Source organism: Notechis scutatus, chromosome 3 (assembly GCF_049901735.1).
Source record: "Notechis scutatus isolate UNSWTSFEM ecotype Mainland chromosome 3, rNotScu1.2, whole genome shotgun sequence".
In the NCBI taxonomy this organism is placed as follows: domain Eukaryota; kingdom Metazoa; phylum Chordata; class Lepidosauria; order Squamata; family Elapidae; genus Notechis; species Notechis scutatus.
Window position 1 is genome coordinate 163,059,940 of NC_142011.1, and position 19,506 is coordinate 163,079,445.

Genomic DNA, 19,506 nt, shown 5'->3' on the forward strand with positions numbered 1-19,506 from the left:
TTTCCGCCAATGTGGTTGCAATTTACTAAATTGTAGGATTGGTAAATTGTGTTAAATTCTTTGCAATCAAATCCTTTCAGTGGTATTTAGTCACAGTTAATATTATTAACAGTCAATATTAACTGAATTCTATTACTGGAAAAACTAATTAGCTAGGGAATACTCACTGTTGGGAGGGCAAAAATAGTTCTGGATAGCCATCCCTGCCTCCCAGTTTGAGAGGACTACATATATACATGTTTTTTCTTACATGTAAGTTTATAAAATCTCCAAAACTAATCTGAAATTGTACAAAAAACAAGGACACTCCTGGTCAATTGTTTCTTGCAAGAGTCACTCCAGAACACAGATGAGCTTTGCAGCATAACTTGTCATGCAAGATAACGGCGACCTTCCCCAGTTATAGCTTGAAGCAGAGAAGCCCAGAAAACTAGTTTCATGGAGCCCATAATGGTCAGAAAAAATGAACATGCATATTGTGCAGGCTGTAAAAGTTCTTTATGCCTCTAGCTCATCTTCAGAAAAGCTTCTTTTTTACTTGTCTGTACTGGGCCCAAATGCCTTCAACTTTTTGCAAATCAGGAAACACTGGTTTTTTTTCATCACTACAACTTCAAAAACCCATCACCCATTCTAATAAATGATTAGCTTTTAATCAGGGATATTGGCTGTGTATTCCTATCTTCAAATGCTTCATTCATTCTTTAGATGGATAGGGTAAAACCACCATGAAATTATCATTCCAAGTGAAATTTATTTATTTACTTATTTAATTTATATGTTGCCCATCTCACCAATAGGGCAACTCGAGGCGGATTACAGAAAAATACAGAAAAGATAAATAGAAAAGCAGAATTTCAAACTATGCATATTAAAATGTTAAAACAATGCAATTGAAAGAGAGAATTTGGCCATAAGTCCTTATGATACAGAATATATTTGCAGAACTAATCTCCAAAATACATTAAATACCAAAATCACGGAATCATAAAGTTGGAAGGGATCTTAATTTTTTAGTCCAACCATCTGCTGAGGAACAAACATTGAATGTCCAAAAAAATAAAAAATAAAAATAAAAAAGCAATATTTCATAAGCCAGGCATTCTGAGTATATTAAAACAGAAGATAACCTTGAGGAACATTACTTATAGTAATTTCATACATTACTATGTATGAAAAAAATTCTCTAAAGGATAATTTATTTTATTTTTTAGCTATTTGACTTGAGGAATTGTATATACTATATTAATTAAAGTAACATAAATGAATTGCCTCCATATAATTCAACGGATGTTTTATGCTTTGGGATATTACAGGAGAAATGTACTGTTATTCTGGTTGAGTAATCAAACAATTTTCAGTCCCAGCCATTGTGGAGACATATCAAACTAGCCCGATGTCTACTTTAAACAAAATATTGTTTAAGCCGCAATTACTCAAAATCTTGGAAGGGACCACATTTTTACACACATTATTTAAACTCCCGAATGGCATGCAGTCAACTCTGCCATCTCAAATAAGTCAAGAAGGAAGAGGTAGAGAAGATTTTCTACCATCTCTTTTAGAACTTCCATGATTATCTAAAACAGAACTGTAATGCTCTGTCCCACAAATTTTCAATTTTTTGCCAAACCCTCCAGTGATATTTTTCTAGACTTCTCAGCTGAGGTTGAGGAAAGCTTCAGAAAAACAGTAACCTTTTATTCTCCTTACTCCACAATTGCATTTCTGACTCTTGTAGGGCCATCAGAAAACCTCCTTAATCCCACTGACCCACTCCTAATACTTTTTATAAAAAATAATTCCCACGACTTCCTTCTTAAGTTCAATACTTCAGCTAGCTCCAACCCTCAGCAAATGTCCTCCTTTAGTTGGTTTTTGTCCAATTACTAAAATGATCCTACTTACATTTTACTAGCAACACTATTGAGGAATCACAATGAACAACAGCTTACACTGTCACCTGTATCCTAGATGAGTACTAAGGTCATTCTCAAACTACCGTTAACTCTATTCATTTCCTGCCTGCATGCTTCATTGCAGATGATGCATGTTCAAATTTTCATGATGTCATGTTTAGCATTGAGTAGCATAGGAGAATCCAAGATGCCAGAAAGAAAAAGCAAATGTGATGGAAAATATAGAAGAGTTATTAGTTCCTGCAACCTCTGATTAGCAAAACTGTTAAGACTGCATTAGACTGAATAAAGAAACAACATCATTCCAAAAGTGAAGACAGAATTGATCAGTGAATGGTCACTTTTAAGATTGCATACAAATACAGAAATTGTTTTTGGCAAAATTTAATCGCAGGTTCTTTCATTCAAAAGAAAAAAAAAGTTTTTATATTATATACCACATAAACTACATGTACATACAAGGCAATCCCTTGTTACATCTGTGTTACTTGAGTCCAATCAAACGTTATTCAAATAATTTGATGGACACTGAAAAACCTTTGAAATATTTAGCCCTTGAAAAATATAAACAGCTCCAGGCTATGTAGGTAGAAGTCATAAAACCTATATTTAAACTGTGAGGTATCTTCTTATGAAAATGTCTTCCCCTTCCATTTAGAGGTTCTACCTTGAAACAGTCTGTTAGCTAATTTACAAATACTATATCTGTGAAAAAAGCAGTGGTCCTTTCATAGGATAGACCTGCATCCAGTAAACATTTTGATCTACTTGAAGACAGACAGGAAGTCCCTTTTATAGGACAAGTCCTTGATCCAGGATATCTGAAAGAAAATTCACAAGTGAGAGAAATGTTTTCCATTTCAGAAATAAGCTGTACGAAGATCATCAGAAAGAAAATTATTTGCATGTATTTTGAACTGTGGACCAAGAAAAATTATTTCTTATTTCTAGGATCAGGTTTTTAATGTTCCTTATTAGTATGGAATACATGACAGTACTTTATAGTTGGATTTTTTTTTCTTCACTTCACTATTAGAATGCATGAGAAGATATTATGAAATCAAGATACTAACAAAATAAATTATTTATAAATTACTTCTTATGCCTAACTAGTACCAAAATAAATTTTGAGCTAAAGGTAGCTTGCTAAAACAGAAACCACATGTGCATTTAAGGTGGCAGAAAATGAAATGTTTTAAGTTTTAGTGCCTGTTTTAATGCTTTTAATCTTATTTATTTATAGTTGTTTTATATTGCTATTTATGACATTATAAGCTGCCCAGATTTGCTTGATAGTGAAGTGGATGGCATATAAATTTAATAAATAAACTATAAGATTATGTCTTTAATTTTAGGAAACATATTTTTTTATGATTAGTTTAGACAAACTGCCACAAAACTATGTTTTTGCAATACAGTAAAGAACACACCTTAGTTTTTAGTATCCCAACTTAGAAAAAGGATGTTGTCCATTTAAAATAATACTTCAGAAGTGCTTCAAACTGAACTATTCCAAATATTTATGGCAGTTCCCCATAACTATTTTCAAACCATTAAAAACAAGAATTGTGATAAAAAAATATTTCAAATTGGCTAGAAAGATTTGGCAAGCTAAACATATGTTTAGACTACACTAAATTGAGCAGATCAATTTGAACAAAAAGATGGAATATAGAAAAAGCAAGGGAACGTTAAATTGCTAGTGCTCATGAGAACTGAGCAAAAAACATTCAGTTAAGTTAGTTTGGAGCTTAATGATCATAGAACTGAGACTCTTGATAGGAGAGTCCAATGGCGGGATATAAATGAAATAAACCAAAAAAGCAAAATCAAATAAACAGCAGTGTATCAGTCATAAATTCAAGATCTGGTTTTAGGCGAACCTCTCTCCCTCTTTATATAATCACATTTGAGTGTTATTCCCATAAAAATGGGCCTCATCTTTTGATAGTAAAGAGCCACCTTCAACGTTTGGAAGGAGTTCAGAGCTATGGAGGGTAGATATTGTGTATAGGACTGTAATGCTGGAAATGGCTGGAAATGTATTTTTTTCATAGCTTTGGGGAAAGTTGTAGAGTTGTATACTTGTTTTCTTAAACTACTTCATTTTGTGGCTTACACTAATGTTTTCATGCACTTTCTGCCTCAAAATGGCAGTGACTCATATCATCAGCCATTGGAGTCAAAGGGGATCCTGGATGTGACAGAAAAAGGGACTCAGATACCTCAGATATTTTGGGATGAAAGGCTCTTTAATATGTGAAACAGAACTATTCTTGTTTTTTCATTATTACAGAACAGAATCTACTACAAAATGTTGTAATATAGTGTTTTCAAACAAGTTGGTACCTGGTTATTTTTTTCAGGATATTCCATTTCATCCCTTTCATTTTTCTTCTTCAACTCAGAATTTATGGCCATTGTTTAGTTGCTTTTTTCCCCTTTTCTGCCAACTTTGGAAATGTCTTTCTTCTGTTTAACTCATGCTCTTCAGGTCTCAATGGTAGTGCTATTCATAGAATAAACTTCTTAGTGCATAGACATGCCAAAAAGGCAAACTTCTGGTCTGGATGAAAATTAGGAATTTCGAATGAAAATTCCCTTTGGAAATAGTGAAGTTGGTAAGACAAAGTTACCCATCAAGTGGAAAGTATTGGTTTTGTTCCTCAGGGTGGACATTAGATGCAGAACAGTAGTCATCAATGTTGGTCATAGTTTTAGTTTTGCAAGTATTCCTGGTATTCTTAGCTTTTTCAACCATGTACTTTCAATATTACATATGTACAGAAAAATAGAACATGAAAACTATCTCAATAGCTTAGTAATGATCCAAGATTGTATCAGTGAGCCAGGAGGGTAAAAAAAGCACAGTAAATCAAATAAATCCTTCTTACATGAATTCAGTTTTAGCTCCACCACTGTTCGTATCCAAGTCCATCTCTAACATATATTAATTCAACCCTTTCAAGATGTCTTTTGCCTAATTGTGGTTTGTATGGTATCTAACTCTCCTCAAAATAACAAACTATGTTTTTATTCTTGGTTGAATATACTTTCAAATCCTGATCTGCTTTACCATGGCTTGAAATATTTGAACCTAGAATTCTATCTTGATTTATTCTCCCCACCTCTTGCTTATCTACAAAAGTACATAGCAAATGCAGCTTTAAAAAACTGAAAACTTTGTGTGCCTATTTCTTCTTGTTTCTTCTTCAGTATAAGATTATTAAATCTCTCTCTCCCCCCATAAAGTATCAATTTTTATAGAAGGCAAACTAGTGATGCATAGACAGTTACACAGATAAACACATAAAATACATACTGAGTTCCCATAAAAGCATGTCCACATAAAAAAACATTTCTCAAAAATATGCAGGAAAGCACATGATACAAGTATTCTCTGTCTGTCTGTCTGTGTGTCTATCTAATCTCTCTCTCTCTCTCTCTCTCTCTCTCGATATACATACACACACCTATACACACACACACACAAAATGGATACAAAAGGCTTATTTTTTCTTATTCAACAAAAACTCCAAAGCCAAAACACCCTGTACATATAAACTTTACCTCCCAAAATGTATTCAAATGGACTTTTCTAGCTTTGGGGCGTTTGGATACCAGTGGAACAAATCGATAGGAAACTGCTGAAACCATTAAATTTGTTTGGTTTGTTGAGCAATCTGACTTGCTCAGCAAACCTTAGTGACAAATCCTGACTTAGAATGATAAACATTAAAAGTGATTTCTTGCATTCTTTTCCATTTCATATTGCTCTACACTCAGACTAATCAGGACCAATCGTTTCACTCTGATTTTTGTCTTAATCTAGGTTTGAGGTACTTTCGAAGGTTAACTATCTTGCCTTCTAAACAGAATGGCTTGCTTCCCTGTTCTACAAACATTTTACTGCTGTGGCCGAAATGTGAAGAAACTAGCTTTATATGTTATAGCAGTAGTACTAAGTTTTCTGACAGAGCCTAAACTCCTGTCAATGGTGGAGCTTCAAGATGCACTTTTCCCCACCTTCAATTCTTCCTTTAAAATGATGTTGAAGAGAAAATCTGTCAATTCATCTCAGTGTGAGGTGGAGGTTCCCATAGAAAGTGCTGTAATCTACAGGAATCAAAGAAGAGGAAGGCAGAAACAACCTTATCCGTTCTACCATTAATTTCTGCTCTCACTGACAAATGGCACTCCTTCACAGCAGATAAATAAATCAACTATTGATACCATCAACAAAGCACTTGTGAACAAAGAAAGTGTGCATGGAAACTGTAAAAATCCAACTGTCTATTCTTAGGGAGTTCCTGGAGCAGTCCAGATTCAAATTTGAATGCTTGAGATAGTAACTGGTCAAAAATCACTCAATTTAATAAATTTCACAGAATTGTTTAGACAACAGAGTAGGTAGGAAATATATGATCTCTTATCAAATACAAATGTGACAGTTTTTACACAATCCAAGGAGAACCATTTTTTTAATCCACTATAACATAAATGTGCACAGATAATTAATTGTATGTTGTTTAGCTAGTTTGCTATACTGGTTAAGGTCCTGGCCTACAAACCAGAAAACTGTGAATTCAAGTCCTGCCTTGGGCAAGAAAGCTGGCTGGGTGACTTCGGGCCAGTGACTCTGTCTCAGCCAACTCACCTCACAGAGTTGCTGTGGGGAAAAGGAGGAAGGGATTATGTATGTTTGTTGTCTTTATTATAAATGAATAAAGGTAGGGTAAAAATCTGAAAAATAAAAGACACATTTGGGAAGCTCATACTTAATGTGTTCTTTGGCTTATATGTTCAGTACTTTTGAAGTAACATTATCCAATATGACTTTCTTTTGTAATTATTTTTAAAGAAGTGTTTTAAAAAGTTTTACAGTATCTTTTTTTCTATGTGAAATCATATACTTCTGTCAGTAGAAGTTTCAATTTATAGGATCAGTGTCTATAGTCAGTGTCCCTGTTTACTCTGGGCTGGTGCCAATAGAGCAGATTTTGAGGGTGCATAAAAATTGTCTTCCCTAACCAAAAATGTCACAATAGTTTGAATCCTAGGTTGTGGCCTCTCTTTTGTATGGAACATAAACACTACTAAAGTTGTTGTCATAATAAGTATTTATTACTTTCACCCAAAATATGTTTAGAATTAAAACAAAATAGCTGCACACATGCGATAACACATCTTGCTTCAACCCAAAGACACAATTATAAATACCCCACCCCTAAGATAAAACATTCACATATTTATGTTATAAATACAGTGTAATTAGATGACAAGACGAGCAACCCATATAAAAACCCCAAGATAACTAGAAACACTGAACAGCTTTATCTCCTTGGGGAAGTTTTCTGCAAAGCAAAATTTAGACTTGTTTTCCCACAGAGGCATGACAATTGACATCAATATGCGTGCAGACATCAGTTCCCTGAATAGTGCCAGATAAAGAGATCAAATACTGTAAATATAGTTTGGAAGAAGGCATTCAGCAGTAATTGAATTGCACACATGCGGTTCAATTTTACTTCTCAAGAAAAATCCTAGCTCAGTGTTTTCAAAATGCTACCCCAAGTCCATAAAAAGTCAGTAATAATCTTTAATTGTTGATAAATACAAAAGAAGAAAAAAGGGAAAAGGAGGAAAATATGGGTCAAGATTAGAGATGTGAAAACGTAATGATCCAAAAAGCATAATGAGAGACACTGTAGTGGAAAGTAAAGGAACCTCAGAGGAATAGGAAACAAGAGCCTGGAGGCTCCAATCACCTCTTGTTTACACTTTTGGCAATGGCATTTTACGATGTTTTATGGACACTTGCCAAATTACTGCTTGTTTCTAATGCTTAAAACAACATTGAAATTACCACTGCTTGTTTACGCAGAAAAAGCAGCCAACTGTCTTAAGAAACTTAATTATTATTTATTTAGAATATTGTAGAGGTTAGAGGATGCAGGCATTTTAGGGATATCATTGGGAGAAAGAATACAGGATATTAAGGATGCTAAGATCCAGTGATAATTAAGTGAGGTAAGAAAAATTCCTGGCTTCATTCAACCATTTTAACTTGCTTGGGTTTAGAAATATTTATTCCACCCTCCCCCCCCAGCTCTATTCAAGATCATTAATGAAGAAGTCATAGTTTCACTTGTCTTTCTTTGTAGCTATACTGTTCTCTGAACAGAATGCATTACTGAGGCCAGCTATAAATATTCAGCTATTAATAGATATGAGACACAAGGTTAACTTGCTTATATAAATCCTATTTTCATTATATAAGAAAAAAATCATTATAAAAAGTAGAATAACAAATGACAAATAGAGATTCCTTTTAACTGTATGCAAATTGGAAGGGAAAAAGTACACATATTAAGTTCTCTCTCTAGTGAAACCTGAGAAACTGGGTATCGTTACATGTAACCAAGGAACTATTGTTCTTTGTTACAGATTAAAAAGAACAGATGAAGGAGCAATATCTGAATGCAACTCTTCTACCTAGGGTCACTTTTTTTGTTCTTAATGTTTTTTTTTTTGAACATATATTGAAATTATAGGTTAGCTCTAATTGGTATAAACAGATGAAGGCGATCAAGTTAACTGGAAACTAAAAAAGCAGCAGTGACACATTACAAAAACATGAAGAAATAAGAGACAGTATTGATTTTAATAAGACTAATTTAAATGAATTAGAAACGTGCCTGGTTAAGAATTCCTCTATTTAGTTTGCATTATGATAAAATCATAGTATTTTTCATTTAAATTTTCTTCCCCAATATCCATAAAAAAGAAAAATGTTCTTGTTAAGGTGCAGCTGTTATTGTTCTTCACTCTTCTCCAGAGAAGAGGCAGCAGTATCCCCAATTATCAGTTAGAGATATTAGATGAGCTTTTGTCAGCACAGCAATAGAGGCTACCTCTCAGGACACTAGGCAAAACCATACCTGTGTTTTTTTATGCCATTTGATAGAGTCTCTCGGTTTTTATTTGCTTTTTCTTCAGACATGTTAGCTGTTATGGTGTCACTAGAGTCCTCGCTGTTTTCCAATGAGAAGCTAGTCACGGTTTCAAATCCAATAAATGATTTTTCAGATTCTGAATCTACAAGATAGACAAGTGTCGATTTATTCAGCTTCAGGGTTAATCTTTCACAGACTAATTAACAGAATCTTCACACACAGCACAGGAATTTAATAGCCTATCAATGTGATGCGGATGACAGCATTTGACCAAGTCAAAGCAGCATGACTGGAAGTTTTATAACATGTGATGGTCAAACTGTTCAGCATTAAGGACTATCACTTGAGGTTGCAGGTGAGTAATTATATGTCACAGAAACACAGTTTTGAAGGCTATTAAAAGGCTAACCTAGGCTATTGTGACCAATCCCTGCCCAACACAGGGATCCAAATTAATGCCAAAATCCATATTAAAATATTCCCAAAAAGGTGGCAGTTCAGCTTCTAATTGACAATAATTACCCAAGTTATTACCGTACTTTTCTTGAGAAATGATTCCATTGTCTAAATGCATTTGGTACAGTTGTCTAATCCAAGAATAGAGAACCATTCTGGGCTTTTCTTTATTTCTCAATCATAGAATTAGAGAATGTGTAAGCTGGACAAGTTCTTATAAATGATCACGTCCAGTCCTTTGCCAACTGTAAGAATTTATAAAACCATCTCTGATAGGTAGGCATCCAGCTCCCATTTTGCCAAGGAAGAGGACTTCCAAAAACCAGAACAGAAACTTAGCTGGCCAGAGGAAATATCTGGAAGTGGTTATTTACATGAAGGGAAACCATTGAAAGGGTGCTCAAAATTTGCACATGCCATATTCATTGAATCTGCAAATTATTACACATACATAGTAAATATGCATTAGGCTGCAGAAAACATGCTATCTTTAATTTTGCACCACATTGCAACTGTGTCAACTTCTCTTAGAAAATTATAGAAACCCACAATTTGACCAAAGCTTCCTTAAATTTTACACACAACTGTCTGTACCTACCATGAATTGGGCACAATGCTTCTTTTAATGCACTGCATTGTTCTTTCTAATTCTGCCTGCTGCTACTTCCTAATGTTCAGCTGGTAATCAATAGTACTTCTAAATCTTTCTTATTTATAATACCATTAAAATATTGACAAAGTTTTCGCGCATTCCTCTAGAGAGGTTTGGCTGACACACACAACATATTACATTTTGAGGTCATGCTAAAGCAGTGGTTGCCAACTGGTGGGCCATGGCCCACTGGTGGTCCGCAAAAAAATGTTGGTGGTCCGCAGAGAAATGTCACCCCCAGAGCACCCCTCTAAGCAATTAATCCAGGCTGCACGGGAACACAAGGCTGCACCACCCACATGGCCTGCGGAAACCCTCCCCGCCCACTCACTCCTTACCTGGCAAACGTGCTTGCTAAGTTGCTATTTTTCCTTTCCCCCCCAGACTATCAGCTGTTTTGCTGTGCTGGGAAATTTAAATTAAGTAGCAAGCAGGAAACCATTGGATTTCTTGCTTTCTAGCTCATCTTTAGATCTTCGGTTCTGCTTTTAAGCAGAGCTGAACCTCCTTTAATACTGAAGCTTCTATTATTCAGTGCAGACTCGGGTAGCAGATGGCAGAAAGATAGATCTCTGAATGAATCTGCCTGCCTGCTTTGCCTGATTTTGGGTAAAAGTTGCTCTTTTTTTAATACAAAACTCAATATTTACATACATGGTGTGGTGTGAGTTAATTTTATGAGTTTGCTTGCAAGCAAATTTTATGTGACAGACTCAGGTAGCCAATGGCAGAAAGATAGATCTCTGAGTGAATCTGTGATTCTGTGAGCAACTCAATCTGCCTGCCTGTTTTGCATGATTTTACGTAAAAGTTGCTTTTTTAAATAAAAAATTCAATATTTACATAAATATTTATAATATTTACATACAAACCCTGTCCAGCCAGTCACATGACCACCAAGACACACCCACAAATTAGGCCATGCCCACAGAACCGGTTAAGAAATTTGAATCCCACCCCTGCCTCTGTGTATTTGTGTGTGTGTGTGTGTGAGAGAGAGAGAGAGAGAGAGGGAAGGAGGGAGAGGGAGAGAAAGAGGTTAGATCAGATCTCTCTCTCTCTCTCTCTCCCACCAATGTCAGTAAGCCACTACCAGTCAAAATTCATATTAGTGGTCCCCGGGATTTAAAATTATGAGTTTTAAAATTAAAATTAGTTAAAATTATGAGCTTGGTGGTCCCTGAGGTCCAAAAGATTGGCGACCCCTATGCTAAAGCAACACAAAGTAGTCTTAGGGCAGTGTTGGTTGCTTCCTTCTTAATTGCTGCCCTTAATTAGGATTACAAGTTACTATGGCAGCCATTTGTATTAACCATGTCCCTTTTAAGGTTATGGTTGTTATTTACAACAGTGTAAGGACTGCAACAACCACTACGTAGGACAAACAGGCAGAAGACTGGCAGAATGTATTCACGAACACCAAATAGCAGTCAGAAGACATGATGAAAATTCTTTTAATTTCACAACATACAGACAGATTTAACCATAGTTTCAACTGGGAAATGTGACGATCCTAGTCCAATCTAAGTAAAAAAAAAAAACGCCAGGGAATTTGTAGAAGTCTGGGACTCTGACAAATCAGCCATCAATAGATAAACAGACATTAACAACATCTATAGACTAAACTAGACTGCAAAAGAGCCCAAAAAGGAACAAAAAGACCCAAGCACCTCTCCACCAGCACCCAGATAACATAGATTAACTCCAAGGTTAACATCAGACCATCAATCAAGTAAACAATACCACAATCAAGAAATTGCCAAAGAAGCCAACAGCCAACAGTCCAATCAAATAATCTCTTAAAACCACCCCCACCAATACTGACATGATATAAATTAACAGCAAATAGCACTCCTTACTACTGGTAGCAATGATGATGTTATCTAGTATGGGGTAATGAAACATCTGCAAGAAAAGAAGCAAGCTTAGAGAGTCCCAAGGACCCCACTTATCAAATCAGTTATTTGGATCAGGTATACACTATATGGAATGGATGTTTATTTAATTAAATATAGTGAAACGATTCTTCACTCATCTATTTAACAATGTGCTCCCTTTTGTTACATTTCAAACCCACAACTTAAAAATAGTTTTGGGAATATATCAAGGTTTTCCAGGTTTCATATTGGCCTAGACCAGGGGTGTCAAACTCACGTCGTTGCATCACGTCACGTGACATATCGGGACTTTTTCCCCCTTCGCTAAACTGGGTGTGGGCGTGGCCAGTGTGTGACGCATCTGGTCTGTGGGCTGGGCATTTGACAGCCCTGACCTAAACTATTTCATATTGCCATGTCTTTGTTCTGAAATGTGAATTACTGGCAAAGTATTCTTTTAAACATATTTTAACGTACTCTTAGCATTAAGTTAAAGTTAAATCTAGAGTTAAATCTAAAGAACCCTTCTTTCGAATCTAACCAGAAAATCAGATTCTTTGATTCAAAAATTCATGAAGGTTCACATAATCAGTGCTCCTTGTTCCCAAATACACTTTTTTTCCAAAGAACAAAATGGTGCCTAAAGGGATACCCTAAACAGCTACCAAAATGATAATAAGCAAAGAATAAGCCAAAAATATGCCTGTCTGTTGAGGCATATTTGGATTTGATATTTGGATTTTTTGCAACAGCAAAAAGCAAGAGCAAGAGTAACATTTGAATCTGATAAGTGATTTTATTAGAGTTAAACTGATACATTTTAGTAATATAATCTTAATAACTACGTGCAACATGTTGTGATCTGCTTTCATAAATTCAGCACCATTTCTTAATTTGGTGCCTGAGCTGGTGCTTACTGTACTTAACTTTTGAATCTCACTCATAAATTTCTTTTTCATTAAGCTCTTAATTTTCATTCAATAAATTGAATGGGGATTACAGATTATACACTACTCAAAAAAATAAAGGGAACACAAAAATAAGACATCCTAGATCTGAATGAATGAAATATTCTTATTAAATACTTTGTTCATTACATAGTTGAATGTGCTGACAACAAAATCACACAAAAAATACCAATGGAAATCAAATTTAGCAACCCATAGAGGTCTGGATTTGGAGTTACACTCAAAATTAAAGTGGGAAAAAAACACTACAGGCTGATCCAACTTTGATGTAATGTCCTTCAAACAAGTCAAAATGAGGCTCAGTAGCGTGTGTGGCCTCCACGTGCCTGTATGACCTCCCTACAACCCCTGGGCATGCTCCTGATGAGGTGGCGGATGGTCTCCTGAGGGATCTCCTCCCACACCTGGACTAAGGCATCCCCAAACTCCTGGACAGTCTGTGGTGCAACGTGGCGTTGGTGGATGGAGCGAGACATGATGTCCCAGATGTGCTCAATTGGATTCAGGTCTGGGAAACAGGCGGGCCAGTCCATAGCATCAATGATTTGTCTTGCAGGAACTGCTGACACACTCCAGCCACATGAGGTCTAGCATTGTTGTGCATTAGGAGGAACCCAGGGCCAACCACACCAGCATATGGTCTCACAAGGGGTCTGAGTATCTCATCTCAGTACCTAATGGCAGTCAGGCTACCTCTGGCGAGCACATGGAGGGCTGTGCGGCCCCCTAAAGAAATGCCACCCACACCATTACTGACCCACTGCCAAACCGGTCATACTGGAGGATGTTGCAGGCAGCAGAACATTCTCCACGGCGTCTCCAGACCCTGTCACATCTGTCACATGTGCTCAGTGTGAACCTGCTTTCATCTGTGAAGAGCACAGGGCGCCAGTGGCGAATTTTCCAATCTTGGTGTTCTCTGGCAAATGCCAAACGTCCTGCACGGTGTTGGGCAGTAAGCACAACCCCCACCTGTGGACGTCGGGCCCTCATCCCACCCTCATGGAGTCTGTTTCTGACCGTTTGAGCAGCCACATGCACATTTGTGACCCGCTGGAGGTCATTTTGCAGGGCTCTGGCAGTGCTCCTCCTGTCCCTCCTTGCACAAAGGCAGAGGTAGCGGTCCTGATGCTGGGTTGTTGGCCTCCTCCACGTCTCCTGATGTACTGGCCTGTCTCCTGGTAGCGCCTCCATGCTCTGGACACTACGCTGACAGACACAGTAAACCTTCTTGCCACAGCTCGCATTGACGTGCCATCCTGGATGAGCTGCACTACTTGAGTCACTTGTGTGGGTTGTAGACTCCGTCTTATGCTACCACTAGAGTGAAAGCACCGCCAGCATTCAAAAGTGACCAAACCATCAGCCAGAAAGCATAGGAACTGAGAAGTGGTCTGTGGCTACCACCTGCGGAACCACTCCTTTATTGGTGATGTCTTGCTAACTGCCTATGCTTTCCACCTGTTGTCTATTCCATTTGCACAACAGCATGTGAAATTGATTGTCAATCAGTGTTGGTACCTAAGTGGACAGTTTGATTTCACAGAAGTGTGATTGACTTGGAGTTACATTGTGTTGTTTTAAGTGTTCCCTTTATTTTTTTGAGCTGTGTATATTTGTGTGTATCCACAATTAACATTATTAACATCTATATATGCCTACCAATCATAAATACATTGGTGCAATATATTTCGACACACTTACCAGATATAGCATCATAGAACTGTTCCTCACTAAGGATGCTAAGGGGAGGTGACCCTTTGACTAGCGATTGCTCTAATTCATGGTGTTCAGTGGCTAGTGTTTCCAGAGCTTCAGATAAGATCTTATTTTTCTCTTGCTCATGCTCCAGTTTCAGATTCCTTACCTATAAGTAGAAACACATATGAATAAAATTTCATCACTCCCAAGAATGTGAGACTAGAAGATATTTCAAGAATAGGCTCCAGTTTACAAGCAAAACATGCCAACAAGCTTTTAAAAACCAGATTAAAAGGTAATGAGGTATATTATGCAGTTGCTTTATGATTTTGTCACACTGCAGCATTTCAGAACATTACAAAATAAAAATGTTTAAGAAAAATACTTCACTAGGTGAAAACTGATAACTAAATTTAAAGCATTATGAGAATACATATTTGCAGAGTTTAATTATAGAGTTATTAACAGCTCTATGTAATGCATGGAACTACCATAGTGAACATCTGCCTCCCTCTGCCTGAGCATTTATCTAATGCTTTCATAAAGCAGACAGTTTGCACATTATCAATCTGTAAAACAAGCACACCCATGCTATTCTTCTAATTTACAAACACAACTGTAAGCAATTGTTATTGGCCTTGAGTGAGTAACTCAATTCTAAATAATCTTTTCATCACTCTGAGCTTGGGTCACAATTTTACCTGAAGATCAATTTCATAGAATAGGCCAAACTACTGAATAGGCCTAACTTAGAATATACTCTCCACAGGAAAATTTCCTGCCATTTAATATGGATACTAAGGGTATGGCTACTTTCACACTTCATAGCAAAGACATTTTCTAAATCATAATATCAAATAAATTGTATTATCATTAAACATACTATATTTGAAAAAAAAACCACAATTTGTTTTGAATTCAGCTGTCTAGTTTTTACTGGCTCAAACCATATTATGCTAATATTGTAAATAAGCGTTATTACCTGGCAGTTAATTTCCAAGCTCTATTCAGAATGTTGGTACTGATTTTTAAAACTGTGAAAAGGGAGCCTAACGTATCATACTTTAGAAGCTTTCAGTAGGTGTGACCTGTAGGGAAACCCTATTTTCAAATTCTTTTATACGCAGACCTAAAATAGCATTTTCCAAATGTAGGATCTTTTTTGTAGTGGTGCCTTCTACTTCTGGAATTCCACAAGATCCACCTCTTTTGACAGTATGGATTTACACCATTTCTACGCATTTTAATAACACAATAACACTTTTATTCATGATAAAAACTTAAAACAAGCTTTAAGGCCTGCTTAAGAAGCAAAAGCCCTTGCCTTTGTTTATATAAATTAGCTTCAAAGTAGCTAACTATACAAAACATTTTTATAATTATAAATTATAATTTTTTATAATTCCATTCCTAAGAGGTCTGTAAGGGGCGTGCAAAAGTACACAATCGTGCTTACCGTCCCTGTCCTATTTTCCCCAATTATTAGTCCCTATTTCTTGTATTTAAACTTACGTTTATCCTTATGTCTATCATATTGTAAGCGTTTTGACAAAATAAATAAATAAAATAAATAAATAATATTCTACCAAGCTATTCCTTAAAAACTCAGAAAAATCTAGGGAGAACCTAGTTTGATGCCTAAATTTTAATAATTAGATGCATATTGCTGGAAAATAGTTATTTTAAAATTAAAATGCCTTCATAGAAAAGACCCTTTCCCTGTAGCCATTCATATTATGAAAACCATAATGAGAAACTGAAAGAATGAAAAGGAATTGAAACTCAACTGATGCTGATGAAGGAATTCAGAGTTGGAAAAGACTATCTTGAGTAAGATTAGGAGAAGTTTGCTCATAGTTCTTGGATAGTACTAGTCACAGTTTTTTAGTTTTCCTGTCGCAGGCTATTATATAAGATGGCAAAAGTCAACAACAGCCTGAGCTCATAGAAAGGATTCATAATAGCCATATAATAGCTTCATTCATTTTCCAAACTATGATTTGCAGAGAAGTGAATGAACACTGTGTTTGCATACTCCCTTTTTTATTTTGTCCTGTTCCATATTCCCAGTATATTTCATTATCTAAATTAATCATTTCACCATCAGATCTAAAACTATAAATTACAGTTTGAGTTCTAACCTCAATTCAGGCTTGTAAACAAGGTCTGATCCTAGTTTCAATTCAGAAAGAATAGCAGCTTGATTAAATTAAGAATTAAGCTTTGAATGTGTGAAGACAACACATAATCATTTTTATAATCCTTCTGATATAGCCACTGGAATAACAGTTCTGTTTTCCTATAATACTATTCTAATAATCTCCAACTGCTGCTACTGTCAACCTATTCTATACAGCTCAAGCAGAAATAAGTCTATTTTCTGGCCAACAGTATGATGATCTAAATATAGCAAGCATCCAACCTAGTTTTCTCCATATGATCCTATACCTGAATATATGATTCACTAAGTAGAAAACATAATATCCTTTAGTCACTGCTGTAGAAAACTGCTGCAAACTTGTACTACTATTTAATTTTAAAAAACCATTCTAATTTCTGCATAAAATAGTTACTAATTGTAGCATTTTTCACACCATTTCATTAAAGACTGCAAGTAATATTAATTATACAATTACCAGCAAGAGTAACAAACCAGACGTTATGAATCCAGGATAAATTCTAGTAAATTAGTGGGCATCTCCCATAATGGCCACATTAAGAAAGGTTTCTGCATAAGTTCAAGAACTTCTATAGGATCCCAAATTGGCCATATCTGCTATAGTAAATATTTTTATTTCCTATTAGATGAATCCTGAGAAATAAGAACCTACAGTACTAAATATCTAATAAAACCTAGGCAAATAAGAACCCACAGTGGCAAATACTGTATTCAATATAATATCTAAAGATATCTAAATATCTAATACAATATTTAAAGAAAAAAATCTCACTTTTTTCTTTAGATATTGTATTAGATATAAGACGTAACGTTATACTGTATATCCTTCTTGCAAATGAATACCTTTTCATTTTTGTTATTGCTAAATGAAGGATTTCAAGTAGTAATACTAAAAAGGCAGCGTGACCATGGAAAAGCACCTGCTTATTTAAGTTATCAAAGCTGGAACAGGTGCCCTGTAATTTGATAATAAAGTTTTGTATCCTGGGCATGAAATAGAAGACTAAAACAAAGCATTTTTCAAACAAACATGTTTTGTACGGCATTAGGTCTCAGAATTATCATTTTCTAGTAGAGGATTGTGGCATCTGAAGTAGGCTCAAGACAAGCACAACAAATTTATCACTAAATATTCCAAAGCAGATTTTTAAACAGATTATGATTTTCAATCTCATTCTGGAGACTACACTAACAAAGATTCATTAGTAAAGTTAATACAAAGCCCAGTGAATACAGGTGGATTTCTGGGCAGATTACTATGTGAGTAACAAGCTTAGGGACCAGCAAGGTATAATTCATCTTTTCAGCCAACAGCTGAAATAGAATGAAATTAATTCAGCTGGATACTCAAAGCTGAAATATTAACAGCTGTTGCAATACTAGCTGATTTTTATTTCTAGGGAAAGTTTAAACAAGGCAATAAATATGTGATCAAACCTACAAGTATGTATCAAATTTATGATAAAACAAAACTTGTATGCAATTCATTTTACATGTTGCTAATGAAATACAAATTGGATAAAAATGAAATAAAAAAAAATAAAGTGTGAGGTTATTCCTAGGTACCTATAGCCTCATGCCAGTGTATCTTTTAGAATCCTTGCTAAGTGTTGACAGAGAAAGATCCTTAAAGCACACAACATTCATAGTTAAGAGTTTATTCTAGGAAATACAATAAATAACCCTACATAGTACAATAAATCAAGATATTGAACATGCTTGGGAGAATGCAAACGTCCAGCTGTCTGCAAGGAGTATAAATCCTTCCATTCCCCACCATCCAGCCAGAGCTCATCCTTGGATGAGAAGCGAAAGGTCTTCAAAGAAAAACCAGAAAGTCCAGTTGCCTCTTGAAAAAGCACCTTTGGAACAACCATGATCTGGATGACTGAGAACCTTCATAGATAACATGCTTGAGAGATCTTCATTTGGTTTTATAGATCTGAAATATTTTTTCCTGAGGTTTCTTTTTAAAACCCTTAATGCTTTTATGGGACCTTTTTGTATATTCTAAACAATGATCCTAAAAGACAGGATTCTACAAAGGGGAATGTAGTAATTCTTTAAAAAGTTTATAATCAATATAATGTTGTATTTACATATTCACATACACATGGTGGTGTTCTTATTTAGATTTCTACTCCATCTTTATTTTCCTAAATTTCAAGATGGCATGCCTGTTGCTACCTCCTATTTTTCTCTACAACATGTGTTCGACTGAAAGAGAATGATTGGCCAAAGTCACCCGGCCAGCTTCTGTGCCTAAGCATAGACTGGAATTCATGATTTCTTGGTTTCTAATACAAAATAAAACAAAATGAATAAAAACTGGACTTTGCTTCCTACAATTTGAAAACAAAATTTGGAATCAAAGCATAAAAATGCTGTAAAGGACGTAACAAGAATAAATATAATATTGGTTAGTGCTGAGAGGCTTAAATGACAAGGGCAATGTGACCTCATCTGTAATTTTATAGCAGATCCCTTTGCCTTAGAGTCATTTTCTGGTAAGCAGTAAATTATGTCCAAAGGCACAAGCATTTATGCAATCCAAAAGGGCTATATATGTTTGTTGCCAGCTGTGGCTTCCCATCATATGTGCATAATCTAGGGTATAATCAATCTATCTAGGAAAACTTCTCAAACTTTTCCCAATGGTGAAAAATAAGCATCTAGTCTTCACCAGACTGTGGCTATTGTAAAAAAAGGAGAGTAGATTTATAAATGCCCAGCCTTTTCTTGATACAGTAAAAAACCTGAACTGCACCTCCTTGGATAATCATCCAAGTATCCCTCTC

The 19,506-nt window shown here is 35.7% G+C and overlaps 1 protein-coding gene across 8 annotated transcripts in view; it reads right to left on the bottom strand.

Moving 5' to 3' along the window:
* The window catches only part of OSBPL1A (oxysterol binding protein like 1A), a 79,378-nt gene that overhangs the window by 16,927 nt on the left and 42,945 nt on the right, over nt 1-19,506 (bottom strand). For 7 of the 8 annotated variants that reach the window (XM_087961638.1, XM_026670338.2, XM_026670340.2 and 4 more), the window contains 2 exons: nt 14,533-14,695; nt 8,861-9,017 (listed from right to left, as the gene is read on the bottom strand). In XM_087961638.1, coding sequence (XP_087817764.1) covers nt 8,861-9,017; nt 14,533-14,695 — 320 coding nt within the window. Of the gene's footprint in view, nt 1-8,860; nt 9,018-14,532; nt 14,697-19,506 lie in introns of all 8 variants that reach the window. The other variant, XM_087961640.1, reaches the window with a different exon arrangement.